General features: G+C 38.5%; 1 protein-coding gene across 3 annotated transcripts in view; it reads left to right on the forward strand.

The window, feature by feature from the left end:
- Window positions 1–15,814, forward strand: part of fbxo25 (F-box protein 25) — a 59,583-nt gene that overhangs the window by 12,623 nt on the left and 31,146 nt on the right. For all 3 annotated transcript variants that reach the window (XM_028797758.2, XM_028797757.2, XM_028797760.2), the window contains exons 3-5: window positions 13,788–13,891; window positions 14,436–14,485; window positions 14,578–14,670. In XM_028797758.2, coding sequence (XP_028653591.1) covers window positions 13,788–13,891; window positions 14,436–14,485; window positions 14,578–14,670 — 247 coding nt within the window. The remainder of the gene's footprint in view (window positions 1–13,787; window positions 13,892–14,435; window positions 14,486–14,577; window positions 14,671–15,814) is intronic.

The raw sequence follows: 15,814 nt of genomic DNA on the forward strand, positions 1-15,814 counted from the left end.
GTCTGGATTGTGGCAACTACAGGGGGATAACACTACTATCAGTGCCGGATAAGGTCCTTGCTAGGATCATTCTCAATAGCATCTGTGATCGCTTGCTCATCTACCAGCAGCCGGTGCAGTTTGATTTTTCACCTCTACCATCGACCTCCTCCGGGCACTGAGGGTTCTCATGGTGCGCAAACACAAATATCGTCAGTTTCTTTACATTCTTTGTCAGTTTTGGTAAAGTGTTAGACTCAGTTGATCAAGCTCCCCTGTGGGACATCCTGAGGCTTTGTGGGATTCCCTGAAGGTTGCTGGATAACATGACTGGCCTGTAATTTGGTACTGTGAGAGTGGAGGCAGAACCTCTGCGTTTTTCCCAGTTGATTCTGGGTTTATCAGGGGTGTGTTTTTGCTCCTACTCTGTTCAATGCTTGCACGGACTGGGTGTTGGGCAAAGTCGTGGGTTCCAGCGGCTGTGGGGCATCTGTTGGTGAAAAAAGATTCACCGATCTTGAGCTTGCTGGTGATGCTGTGATGTTTGCAGAGTCAATGGAGGCTCTGATTGGAGCCATCAAGAGACTGAACAAGGAGTCTGAGTGTCGGGGCTTGCGAGTGTCCTGGATAAAAACCAAGATCCAGGCCTTTAATGACCTCTTAGGCACAGCCATCAGCAGTGTGTTTGTTTGCGAAGAGAGTGTTGACCTTGTCGAGAGGTTTACTTACCTCAGCAGTGACATTCATATCTCTGGTGACTCTTCCTATGAAGTCAGTAGATGGATTGGGAGAGCATGGGGGGAGTCATGAGGTTGCTGGAAAAGGGGTGTTTGGTGCTCCCAATATCTAGTCAAGCTCTGGTGCTTCCTGCTTTGCTATTTGGTTGTGAGACATGGGCGCTATCCAGTGACCTGAGACGAAGACTGGACTCCTTTGGTACTGTGTCTGTTCAGAGAATCCTTGGGCGCTGCTGGTTAGACTTTGTGTCGAATGAGTGGTTGCTCACGGAGTCCTGAATGAGGCACATTACCTGCATTGTGAGGGAGTGCCAATTTCAGCACTAGGGCCGTGTGGCGCAATTTCCTGAGGGTGATCAGGATCGTCATTGTTGCGGACCTGAATGCCTGGACCAGGCCAAGGGCATGCCAACGTAACACCTGGCTGCAGAAGATAGATTATCATTTCCAGAGGGTGGTACTGGACCGTGTGTCTGCCCGAGGGGTTGCCAACCAGAATCCCGAGTTGTTCATTTTGTGGTAGGTCCGGCAACACACTCTACCAGTGCATACTGTCCCCTGTACCTGACCTGACCTGTGGTTATCATTTAAAATGTACATTTGGAAACCAGTCGTTACTTCAGTGTTACAATGCATTGTAGAGTTCTTGTCTTATACCAGCTGACTACATTTTTAGAATAAAATAACACAAGAAAGAATTCATGTGTTTACTTTCAGTGATTAATGTTAAGATTATTTTCATTTCACTTTAACCCTATAATTTTGAAACAAGTTACAGGAAATTTCCATCCATCTTAAATCACTTATCCAGGGCAGGATTACATGGCAGCTGAAGTCTATTCAAGCAAGCATCGGGTGCAGGCAGGAATATCACCTGGAAAAGGCACCAATTTATTGGAAAAATAAATATATATTTTTGTATTATAGAAGCAAAATATCGTCTTAATACTACACTGTGAATAATTAATATACTTTTGCCTGAAAGAGCAGAAAATAAATTGTTGGAGTGGTAATTTTAAATATACATTAATATGCAGTATTGAAAATCTATGCTAATTTTCACAAATTTTAATAGAGAACACTATCTTTTTCTGACAAATATCTGTAGTTCTAAGTAGATACATACTGTAATTTCCCCATGGTAAAAATGAAGTGTTTATAGCAGTAGACACAAACTACAAACACTGGGAGAAGAGTGAAGGAGGGGTAAGATCTGGGGCATTTCTTGATTGTCTCAGGAGCATGTGGGTATTTGCCAGAAGGATCTGGAGAACGTTGCTGGGGTAGGAAGGCCTTGTTAGCTCAGCTTGTTGTTATTGGCAGAATAATTTGAATATAGTGATAATTCCGTTATTAAGTGCACTCACACAAACAGGTATAGGAATGTTACATTTTATGGTTTAAAGGTGCAGAAAAGGCATGGTCTAGCTAAATGTTATGCTATAAAATTTAATGACATTTGCTAAGAAAGTCCTCCAATCACAGTCTAAGTAGCACCATGGTAGAATCATCCTGTTGAAGGTTATTCTCAGACTTATTGTGGTACAGCAAGAAAGATGTTGAACAGCTTTTCCAACATCCTTATTTCTGCTACTGCCTCCAGAGACTCCTGTCTGGTATGCAGATTACAGCCAGTCTTTATGAATAACTTACTAAGTTTTGTTGGCAACTGCTGTTCTCATGCAACTTCCCCAACATACCCCAGTATAAAAAAGATTATGTCCAGTCAAGTTTCCTTTAGTAGGGTTGGAGTTGTGTTTTTTAGCTACAGGGTAACAGAAAACCCTTATGCCCTAAGGTGGTGATGTTGTGTTTTTTTTTTTGTTTGTTTTTAATCCATACACATTATATACACAGAAATAGATGGCTATTAATCTGCTTATATAATTAAGGAGCTGCAAATGGCTATAGAGATTTTTTATATGAATTAAAACACCAGTATCCACTAAATAAAGCAAAAATGGGCATTTTAGGAATTTCTCTCCAAAAAAATTGGATTTTATAGTAGACTAGACAAAGAGCCCGTTTCGACAACGTAAGATGAAACGGGCACGAGTGGAATAGTAAGTAATAAGTATAAGCACCACAAACCTGATATAGGTGTATTGAATGAATGCGTAATTAGGCCTGGAGCTGTAGTCGAAATCGCCTTTCAGGCCTCTAGAGCTTTAATCGAAGTCCCCTTTCTCTTTGCATTTTCGCGGCCGTAAATCCGCCGGCTGCCGCGATGATGGTCGAAGTCACCTTTGTTTTTGAATTTTCGCGGCCGTAAATCCGCCACCTGCTGCGATGTTGGCCTCGTAAGGTTTTTCGGGCAGCTGCGCAAAAGGCGACTGCGCATTCGGCTTCGGACGGACCCTGCCGCGATGTTGGTCGAAGTTGCCTTTCTCTCTGAATTTTCGTGGCCGTAAATCCGCTGCCTGCCGCGATGTCGGTCTCGTAAGGTTTTTCGGGCAGCTGCGCAGAAGGCGATTGTGCATTCAGCTTCGGACATGCGCAGAAGGCGACGTGCGCAGAAGGCAACTGCGCATTCGGCTTTGGACGGACGTGAGTGAGTGAGTGAGGATACTGGCAAATTATATATAAGATAACCAATACATTGTATGATGTACAACCCTGGAATTACAGTAATTTTCTTTTGTATCCCAGTGTATCAGCTAGGAGGCTTCCGGTTCTGAATGAGTATGCTGTACGCGATCTGGCTGCCGCTTCTCACCGGTGTCTTTTTTGCTCTGTTTTGCTTTGTTGCTGTTACTACGTACTCTGCCTTGCTTGTGCTTTTTATGTTTTATGGCCGGATTCTCACTGGATTCATACTGGTCCTTTTGTAAAGTTTTATTTTGTTCGCTGCCTATATTCCACGAGCCCTCTCCCCTGTACACTCCTTGAGCCAGCATGGTTGGTGAGTAAGTCTTTACTTTCTTAGTTGACTAGGATTAAGACTTTCTTAGCTGACTTTGTTTTCTGCTCAGTTGGAGTTAGTTTATGGGTTCTGAATGACGTGGTGGTAGCTGTTACTGCTTTTTATGAAGATGATTACCTACTCTACAACACAATTATGCGCCACCGTATGCACTCCAGACTAGATACTGTGACTTACGGCTTATGCATGGAGCTCCTCTCGGTGTCATTTTAATATCACCTCTGCATCCACTGACACTTTTTCTACGATTTGGTCTGTTAGACCTGTTTTCTCAAAAAGACAATCCGCAAGACGATGGAGTAGGCAGATGAATTGGCTGAGACACCTGCCGCAAATTCCGGACTGGAGTAACCAAGGATTACAATCTGACGTAACTCTTCACTGTGCGCTCCTGAACTGCAGATCAGTAACTAATAAAACTACTTTCCTTATCAACTTCTAAAAAACTGGACATGTTGTTCCTTGTAGAAACGTGGCAAAATCCAGGGGCCTCATGTATAAACGGTGCGTACGCACAGAAATGTTGCGTACGAACGTTTCCACGCTCAAATCGCGATGTATAAAACCTAAACTTGGCGTAAAGCCTCGCACATTTCCACGGTACCTCATACCTTGGCGTACGCAATTTCTCCGCTTGGTTTTGCAGACTGGTGGCACCCAGCGTCAAAGCAGTGCTACTGTACCTGTGTGGTCACCCTTTCTTTCTTAGCTCCACATTCCTGACGCGGCTTTATACATACACTGAAACTAACTGCATATTGTTTATTAGTGTAATTCATCTGATTGTAATTAACCTGCAGCAATATAATGGTCCAGGGAATAGCCATAGTATTCCAAATACCATAACTGCTTTAGCGTTGTAACTCTCACTGCATATTCTTCTTCTTTCAGCTGCTCCCGTTAAGGGTTGTCACAGCAGATCATCTTTTTCCATATTACTCTCACTGCACCACTCGGGAGTATTTATATCACTGAATCTGAGTGGGGAATCATAGCAGCAGCTGATCGGAAAGAGAATTATCGGTATACAGCATGAAGCAGACACTGACTCAGCCACGGCAAAACGCTTTAGAGACTTCCCAGTACGGACTTCGTGGTTTAGAAAAAGTTTCATCCCAAGAACTCTAAACGCACTCAATCAGTCCATCATGTGCTCCTTGTAGAACTGTTTACTTATAAGTACAATTACCTCACTGTAAACTTGCACTACAGTTATAATATTATAATATCCTGGTTTCACGGTATTCAACGGTATTTTTTTCCCATGCATGATTGGATGTAAACCACATTTTCCGCTGCAACTTCTGCAGTAGACTGACTAAGAATAACCTATTCCACTGTCATGAGAATTGTACATTGTACAAAAAAAAACATTTTAATGTGCACACAAGTATTAATATAGGTTTGCATGGCGCCATAAAGTGATAGTTTTCAAGGAGGTGACACTAATGAAGAGAAGGAATCACACTGCATGACAGTTGCAGTCAAAATATAGAACCATTTCATTGAACAAATTTTGCAAACAACTTAAACTAAAATTTTGACAACATATTTTCAACCATCCAAAGAGGCATTTAGACTTAAAATAAAGTAAAATATCCAGAGGTGCTTGTCAAAAGTTTTATTGCACTGAACATGTCTTAGAAAAGGAATATTTTTTGTAAACCAACTGCACTTTCTGTTAATGTTAACAATCTCTGTCCACTGACACATTAGCTATATTGATTGTAATCCCTCGCTGTATCACGCTTCCACTTTCGCGGCTTCACTCTATCGCGGATTTTATATGTAAGCATATCTAAATATATATCGCAGATTTTTCGCTGGTTCGTGGATTTCTGCAGACAATGGGTCTTTTTATTTCTGGTACATGCTTCCTCAGTTGGTTTGCCCAGTTGATTTCATACAAGGGACGCTATTGGCGGATGGCTGAGAAGCTACCCAATCAGAGCACACGGTTAAGTTCCTGGGTGCTGATTGACTCAGCGAGGGAGAGCAGCATTCGATTCTGGTTTGCGTTAGCCAGTATCTCGTCTTGCTCATTCAGCATCAACGTGTTTCGCTGTTGGTGAGTACCCATAACTAATTTTCTACATACTTAGTACATGTATGTACGTTTAGTGTAACTGTACACACATTTTATACTATTTTTCTTGCATTGTACATATTTATTGCTGGTGGCCTGTCTATCATAATGGCTATAACATATGTGATATTGGAGACGCTCGATATCTAATATAACTGGGTAAGTAAGTAAAACGAATACATTACTGTATATACAGTAAATATAAAATTATTTTTGTTAAAATATGTATTATTACAATGTGTTTAAAACTGTATTATGTATTAAATAAAACTCCTCCATGATATACAATTCATATGTTTGTGCATAGTATATAAACAGAGTGTTTACAAAGATAATTTCAATGAATCTTACCTAATATCTTAGAAAATATAAAGGGTTTATGCTGTATAACTGTGCCGGAAATGTTTATAAGAGTGTGGGAGAGTTTATAAGAGCTCAAAATATATAAAAATAACCATATAAACATATGGTTTTTACTTCATGGAATTTCACCTTTCGCGGGGGGTTCTGGAACGCAACCCCCGCGATCGAGGAGGGATCACTGTAATGGCATTGGGTATCTCGATCCACCGCTGGCTTTTTTTGTTGTAGGCTAACCTCTAGCAAACGCGTCAAGTAACGTCTGACTCGAGTGTCCTCTAGCTTTTTCACTTTTACCTGAGGACGTGGAGGGCGCCAGTCTTAGTGCCATACATTCATGGTACTCCAAAGCATGTTTGCAGCTAAGGTGGTGCAGCAAATTGCTTGTGTTACCACCTCTGGCGACAACTTTAACTCAACAGCATTTGCAGTAAATAGTTGTTTGGTCCACATCCGACTTTTTAAAACCAAAATCTCCAGACAACAGACGCGGCTCCTTTTTTTGGCAACAGTTCTTCTGTGTCATCATTTTCAACTTTATCGTCAGCTACAGCTTCAGTTTCAGAATGTTCTCTGTCCATTTTCACCGCTCAATACCTCCACTAACACATGTACTCCGTTGCATGCGTGTTTAGCAGTGTAGCAGTGAAAAAAGTCCCCCCTTAAACAGTTTCCTGCTGTGCCACGTTCCGAACGTTGTTTAGGCTATTTAAACCGGTGTTGCGGTATAAGAAAAATCCATATCATAACAAAAATAAAAAACGGTTTTCGGTATGAACCGGTATACCGCCCAGCACTAGATTACGCCATGTTATAGTGTGAGTTCTATGCACGGCGTTATACATGAGGCCCCAGGTGATTACTTACAACAAAATCTGCTTACCCCCGCTGGTTACAATTACCTGTCTAAACCCTGTCTGATGGGCCGAGGAGGTGGATTGGTGGTGGTTCAGCGTGATTGTCTTAAAGCAACCACTGTTGATTTTCACAACATTACGTCTTTTGAATACTTGGTTGTTAAAATCACTGGAAAAGCTTCACTGCACATTATATTAATCTACAGACCTCCTAAGCTGCAGCTGGATTTCTTCTCTGAACTTTATGAAATACTCCCTCTTGTCTGTGGCATGTCTACTGCTGTTACTTTACTTGGTGACCTTAATATTCATGTGGATTCTGACTGTCCATCTGCTTGTGAGCTACGTTCAGTACTGGATTGTTTCAGTTTTGTGCAGCATGTAGGTTTTTCAACCCATACTAAGGGCCATATTCTGGATCTTGTATGTTCCACTGGTCTGCAGAATGTCTGTACATCCGGTACTGTTATTGGTATGTCCAATCACAAGCTGACTGAATTTAGCTTCACTTATTCCATCCCTAAAATAAGTCTAAAATCTAAAATAACCTATTGTAATATCAAGAACATTGATCTGTTATCCTTTTCTATGTCTATTGGTGCTTCCTGTCTCCATGATGTTTCTGGGTTGACTTGCCCTATGCAGATTATATCTCTATATAATTCCACATTGTCACAAATTTTGGATCATTATGCACCTGTTAAATCCTTGGTTGTTCCTACTACCCGGCTATCTCCATGGTTTACAACAGAACTGTGTACCATGAAACAAACTGTTCGCCGCTTGGAAAGGCTCTGGAAGAAGACTGGTCTGGCTCTTCACGCCCTGCCTTACACTGAACATCTGAAGGAATACAGATGTGCCTTATCGGCGGCATGTTCAAAGTACTATTCCACTCATATTGACTTTGGTACTTGTCGCCCTAGATCTCTTTTTAATACAGTTAACAGACTTTGTCAACCTGCTGTTAAAAATCCTTATTTCTCTGTTGAGCACTGTAATCTATTTTTCAGACGATTTTCAGTCAAAAATTATGACCATATATCAAAGTTTCTCTACTAACCATTCCTCATCTCTGTCGACTGATTATACTTCTAAATCTACAGTTTATTTCTCAAAATTTAACCCCACAACAACAACTTATATTGCTGAAGTAATATCTAAATTAAATCAATCTACCAGCCACCTAGATCCTGCCCCTACTTGACTGATTAAGGCTTGCACTGACAAACTTTCTGCCCCCATTTCTCACTTTATCAACTGTAGTTTCCACACCTGTGTTGTTTCAAGTGATTTAAAAACTGCTGCTGTAACCCCTGTTTTAAAAAAACCTGGCTCAGATCCCATACAGCTAAAATTTTATCGCCCAATTTCTAATCTTCCGTTTATGACTAAGATCTTAGAAAAGGTTGTTGCTGCTCAACTCAATGATTATTTAAATTTGCATAACCTGCTTGAGCTTTTTCAATCTGGATTCAGAGCCCTACATAGCACTGAAACTGCTTTACTTAAGGTAGCCAATGACTTACTTATAACCGCAGATACTGGGATGACCGCTATTCTAGTTTGTCTTGACTTGAGCGCAGCGTTTGATACAGTTAACCATAGCATTTTACTGTCCAGACTTTCAGCTATTGGTATCTCTGGTGCTGCTTTTTCTTGGTTCACATCATACCTCAGTGATCGCCAGTATTACGTCTTCGTTAGGGAATACAAATTTGCCACTACTTCACTCGCACAAGGTATCCCTCAAGGGTCAGTTCTAGGTCCAATCCTCTTTAACATCTGTATGCTCCCATTAGGTGAGATTATTCATCGGTATGGTCTGAGCTTCCACTGCTATGTCGATGACACACAACTTTATGTAAGTGTTGATGCAACTGCAACATCTTCACCTGAGCGCTTTGAGTAGTGAGAAAAGCGCTATATAAATGTAAAGAATTATTATTATTATTATTATTACCTGTTGTGTTGACTGATTGCATTCAGGAAATCAATCATTGGATGACAGATCATTTTTTACAGCTCAATCCTGATAAAACAGAAATCTTATTAGTTGGTACGAAATCTGTCCTCTCTACCCTTCGTGGGCTAAAAATTGACATTAATTCCTGGTTCAACCCTCAGCATCAGTCCGTAATTTGGGTATCATCTTTGATCAGCTTCTTACTTTTCAATCACACATTCGCTCAATAGTACAGACAGATTTTTTCATCTTCGCAACATTGCTCATCTGCATTCTTTCCTCAGTGTGAAAGATACTGAAACACTCATTCATGCTTTCATCACTACCCATCTGGACTATTGCAATGCTTTGTTTTATGGCCTCCCGACTAAATATATCAATATATTACAATATGTTCAGAATTCTGCTGCTTGTTTACTTACACACACTAAAAAATCTGCTCACATCACTCCTGTCCTATGATTTACATTGGTTACCAGTTTCTTCAAGAATCAAATATAAAATTATTATTCTCACCTTTAAAACCCTTCATGGGTTAGCCCCTCATTATCTGTCGGAGGTGCTGCTTCCTTACACTCCTGCCCGTGCATTACGATCATCGGACGCTAAATTACTCACTATACCTAAATACAGTTTATTAACTCTGGGTGGCAGAGCTTTCAGAATGATAGCCCCTAAAATTTGGAATTCTCTCCCTCTCAGCCTTTGCGAGGAAAAATCTATTATTAATTTCAAACTTCTATTAAAAACATATATCTTTTCAATGGGTTTTATTCTTTTTCGTGTATGTAATTTCTACTGTCTTGTTAATGTGTGTATTGAATTGTAAAGTGTCCTTGAGTGTATGAAAGGCACTACATAAATAAAACCCTAACTATTATTATTATTATTACCAAGATTAGATGTTGTTTTCCATAGCATTGCAAAATTTTACTGTTTGGCACATAATCTCTCAACAAGTGTAGCAGTTGGAATTTTTTTATTTTTTAGAAAAAAAGCATATATTGTATACACTAGGCCTGGGTAAAAATTTTGATGTTTACGATTAATCGTTATTTTTTATTGAAATGATTCAATATAGATTCTTCAATTCTCAAGATCAATCTAGTGGATCTCTATTCTGTTCCTTTACTGTATGCAGATTTTTGCTTATGTTCATTTTTGGCATTTGATCCAGTAAATGTCACTAATGCACTTGTCAAGGCTTTCTATGGAAAGAGAGCTTTACTACTTGTACTTCGCACAAACTTGTGTCGTCCTTAACTGAAATCAGCATCTTCAACCCTTAAATCGGATATGTGGACTTACTTTAGAATGAAGCAGTGTGCTGGTAAAGCACAGTTGCATAAAAGCAAAGCCATATGTAAGCTGTGCAACTCGGGAATTAAGTAAGCATTGTGATAACACAACAAATATGAGAAATCACTTATCTTGACATCATCCAGAAATGTCTCAGTCCACATCCAAATGAGTAGTACCTAAACAATCTACACTCTAGACAGTGTTTAACTCCAAACAAAATTTATCTCGGGCCCAAAAAATAACAAAAACAAATAACAATCCATAGCAGTTTTAATCTGTAAAGATATGATACGCTACGCTGTTTTTGACAATGATAGCTTTCGACAAATGATAACAGGTTTTGGAACTTCTTAATACTATACCAAAAGAAAAGCAAATGAGTGAAGTCATTGTACCTAGGCTTTATGAAGATCTTAAGCAAAGCATTGCCACGTCTCTTTGGTCAGCAAAGAGAATAGCCATAATTTGCCATAGCTATACATTCAGGGCAGTTGATTCCTATGCGACATTCATATGTCATTACATAACAAAACGACTGGGCACCTATTGTGGATGTGTTACAATGTCACAATCACACAATGTCACAATCGAAGTGCGTTTGTCTGATCTGTAAATCTTTTCATTGCTATTCTAAAGAAAGGAAAATGTGTAAAGGCGCTTTCAAACTATTCATAAAAACTATGACACTAACTTCCCTCTGAAAAGCGAGCTGAGAAAGAGAAAGGTGAGGGAACTAAAATCGCAGTTAATCGGACAGCAGTCATTTTTCACTCGGTTGAATTCAAAAGCAAAGGCAGAAAGCATCGTTCCGGGTGAGTCACTCCATCATTAAGCATAAAAAGTCCTTCCAAGATGGAGAGATGATAAAAAAGGCCTTCGTTGAGGCAGATGGCTAGGGCGAAATTTCTACAGAGATTTCTAGACCTCTGGCCGGAGATAAAGGAGAACACAAGCAACTTGCAACTTAATGACAATCAGTGGCTGCTAGACTTGACATTTTTGTACCAATCTGACCAACATTTTGAGTGAGCTTAATTTACAGCTGCAAGGAAAAGACAAAACCATGGCCAATATGATTAGCTTGGTTAATTCTTTCAAATGAAAAATGCAACCTCTATTCTCAAAGCTGCAGTGCCATGATTTGGGGAACGTCCAAAACCATGTGTCAGAGCTGGAGACGCAATGGAAGGAGTGTGCGCAACTTGACAGTCTGCGCTACACAGAGCAGATTGAAAATTGTCTGTCAGACTTTGACAGGTGGTGTCAAGACTTTGCTTTACTCGAGCCAATCATTACATTTATGTGCTATCCTTTCAGGGAAGATGTTGAGGTTGATTCACTCACATTAAAAATTGTAACACTGTTTCACCTAAAACTTGTCTACAGTGTAGGATGAGATTTTGACACTACAGGCTGACATTCAGCTGAAGTCCAGGGCTTATGGACAGTTTTGGAACTTACTCACAGAGGAAAAGTACCCAAACATAAGGAAATGTGCTACCTCCTTGACTGCATTATTTGGCTCTACTTATTTATGTGAGTCAGTCCTTTTCCCACATGAAGATTATTAAGTCCAAATACTATTCCACCATGACTGATGATCATTTGAAAGCCTGCTTGAGACTGGCTACCAGCAGCTACTGTCTGGACTGTGCAACCCTTGCTGACTCCATTTAGTGCAAATCATCAGAGAGTAAAGTAGTGATCATAAATGTTATTGTGCCATAAGGGTTCATGCAGTTATGCAAGGTACGCCAACATGCATTTTATATATAAAGTATACTCTAATATATATATATATAATATATATATATATATATATATATATATATAATATATATATATATAAAATTAGCATTTTTAATGTAGGTAGATCATTTTGACCTGGTCATTTTAGAAGTAGCTCTCAAGCTGAAAAAGTATGGGCACCCCTGCTGTAAGCAGTAATTGCAAATCAAGCATTCATTCCATCAGAAAACGTGTCATTCTCAATATTGTACAAAAAAATTATCTTCACAAGTATTCTGTAACTTTTCTAGGACTTCCTTAAATATATGCTTTGTTTTCTTGAAGAAAAAGACATTTCCATATTATAAACCTTCAGGAGTGTGCAGGTCTTTTTACAAATGAAAATTGCTAAAAGCAAATATAGAATCAGTTGATATAAAACATTTGTACAGAAGTAAGCAGTTTCATGTTAATGAACAGAACAATATCATAATGAAGTCACTTTACTCTCTTTGTGATTACTGATGTTTAAGCATTGCTCTTAATAGCTTTTACTAAAACGTTTCAGAATGCAGTCCCTGCTTGGAGCAACAATTTTTAAAATTAATATTTGTCATTAATATATGCACTGTATTGCTTGGGTTCATAATCACACCTAGATTTAACATATTGGCCACTGTATATTGACAATCTAGGTCTGACAATTTGGCCCATTGTCAAAAAAGTTTGCCTAGCCGTGCTCTATATACAAAGTTGGGAATCTCTTTCACCTTTCACCAAGTGACCTTTTGGGTCACTTCACACCTAGCATTTTGGAAGAACATTGCATGTTTCTCACCAGACTGTTTCAATCTGATTTCAGAATTGGTGCCTCTGCCTTTTTGCCCTACCAAGTAACCCAGTAACTTTGCAGATCTTAATGCCCTCCTGCAGCTTCTAATTGCCTTGTCCAGGGCCTTATCTAATGGCACTGTGGTCTTATATGGGATTTTCACTTGCTGAGAACCATTCTAGTGGTTTGCACATCCTTTTCCCAGCAAGCACAACTTCACACCTTACTGACATCAGTTCTACCTTCTAACTTAAAAAGTAGATTGGGGTAGTGGTTTTAAAGTTTTCCAGAGTGAAAAGTGATTCACAGCTGCACATGTTGCCATTAGTAACTTTAATGCTATCCTGGACAATTTTGTCTGTGTTTTGTTAAATTGCTCAGAAGTAGGCTGGGTAGCATTAGCTACCTAGCTAATTTATTTCTATAGGACATTCTCTTTAAACAGAAACTGTGAGCCTACTTGAGTCTTATAGATCTAGATATAATATGGTTTGTTATTTCCCTACATAGAAGCAGTTTCCACTTCATGGTTGATGCGGTGTGGGCAAGTATTGGGCTAATTTGGTTGACCTTTAACATGCCTTACCAATTATATGACACAGCTAGTACCTAAGCAGACATTTCCATTTGCAAGTTGAACACTTGAATAAATGTCAGCATCCTTCTTGAAAAATTCAAATACAGACATGTGATAGTGTGCGCTTCAGGCATACTGAGCATTTCTTGGCCATACCAGCATGCTTATTACATTTAATACAATCACAACAATTTGAGGCTGGCAGCTTTTAATCTCTGTATAAACATTATTTTATAGTATATTATCATGGGTGTGTATGAGAACTGTGTCGCACCAAGAACACATCACATTATAAATGTTTCTATTCAGTATTTCAGTATTTGCAGAAATAAATAGCATCTTTTTGCATTTGTCATTTTATGCAATAGCAGCGTTGCCAAACTGTAATCTGTTGTTAGTATGATACTTGAGTGAAATTACTTTTCATTATTTTGTGGCAGGCTGCAAGTTGAAAATAAAGAAAATTTGTTTTCTGCTGAAGATTGCAAAATTGAAGCCAAAAAACGAAAAAAGGACCACTTCAACAATAATACAAAATCACAGTGTAAGCATATTTTTATGTACACATGCTTAGATATTACAGTCTTTTACCTTTTGCAGTCTTTATCTCTATCCTTTCTCAGAGTTTGATTTTTGTTAGTGTATGTGCTATAACATTTCTGTACAACACAAGTTTTTTTTAAGGTTTACAGTTCTAGAGCAGAAGATGCCTCTGCATTTTAGTGCCTGCTGTTTAACTATATAGAGATATTCCTCTCTATGTTAAAATTTTTACATTTTAGTTGAATGAAATAAAATATATTATTGTCTAAAAGCAATATCTATAAGGGTTTAGACTAATCATTTAGGATTAGTAGGATGTTTTCTTTAGATCATGCCTTACTGTGAATTACCACACAAAAATACCTCATACCTCAATTAATTGTCAAATTTGTAAGGACGTCTATGATGTCACCAGAAATATTAACTTAAGTGACTACAAGTATAGTTGACTTCCTCTTTCCTGTTGCAGAATAATTGTATTAATACTTCACACTCTTTCTTTTGGAAAAAAAGCTTGATATATTTTGATTCTGCTTTATTTCAAGTTTTCTTTCAAGAAAAATGGATTTATGTTCAGAAGGAAAGTACCAGAGAAGTAAGTAAACAAATGAAATAACTAATAAAAAAATCACAGCCTAACCCACATCTGTTTTTAAGATTTCATGTCTGATTGTTTATTGATTTCAGAGACATGGTTATTGCACATTAGGGGAAGCGTTCAATCGTTTGGATTTCTCCAGCGCCATACAAGATGTGCGAAGGTTCAACTATGTTGTTAAAGTAAGACTTTGCATTAGAGAATATCTTTACATTTTTTTTCTTTGTTTTAGTGTACGAGTTACTGTACACTGGTCCGTTATACAAATGTGATCGAATATCAGATATGGCTGATGAAAGAATATTAAATTATCTTGTAAAGAGCTTGATAAAGAGGAAATGCTTTTCTTATTTGGAAAGTTGTATTAACTGTTATATTATGGAGCATAATGCTGATATGGCAAATAATAAATGAGGGCTCAGTTGTCTGTTTGAAGTTGGTGTTAATAAATCTATGTTAGCCTGAAAGGAGTGGAGCACAAAAGCAGTCATCAATTTTTTTTTTCATTATATTTTCATCAGTAACTCCGTTTTCTGTATTAAATAAGTAAAACTGACAATTTTAAATGAATGGGATTCTGAAAACAGTTTATCAAAATTAGAGTAAAAAAAAAAAAAAATCTTCATCACGGAGACTTCAGAATTAAAACAGAAACATTTTCTGAACGATAAAGATCTTTATATTTTCCAGTGGTTGTCAAAAGGACAGTGGCGCAGACAATTGCAGTCTAACCACAAAATAATCCATTAAGGCAACTCTCCGTGTATAATCCCTTCTTTTATATAGCGCTATCTATCAGGTATCTTCATGTGGCACTGTACAGAGCAAACAAGATTACAGTACAGCTGTAGACTCGAACTTAGCAGTACAACAAAAACAAAAAAATCATTAGTGATAGATATTGGGAGTATCTTAAGGTATATTTGAGAAATTGTAAATGACAAGCATCGAAGAAGAGCTACAGAATAAGTGCAAGTTGAATTACGTAACTGTAGTGACATGCTAATTTATCTGTGCAAAGTAAAAAAACAACTTCCAAAAGTAGCAGGATATGACAGTACTCTAGCATTTATGTGAGTAATAGGGACTGTTAAAAGTTGTAAATTAAGAAACCTCAATTAATAACCAGAGGAACTGCATGGAATCAAGTTCCCCCATTATACCGCCTTTTGGTGAAGCACAGTTTTTTGTACAGAACACATATTCCTTCCACCCCCTAGTAATACATGTGCAATTTGTTCATCTTTTCTTGGCTGTCTGAGACATTCTGAAATATGAGATTTACTGTCCTTTAACTCCCATTATCTATTTCTCTGTTTCCAAGTG

This window comes from Erpetoichthys calabaricus, chromosome 3 (genome assembly GCF_900747795.2).
Source record: "Erpetoichthys calabaricus chromosome 3, fErpCal1.3, whole genome shotgun sequence".
NCBI classification, from domain to species: domain Eukaryota; kingdom Metazoa; phylum Chordata; class Cladistia; order Polypteriformes; family Polypteridae; genus Erpetoichthys; species Erpetoichthys calabaricus.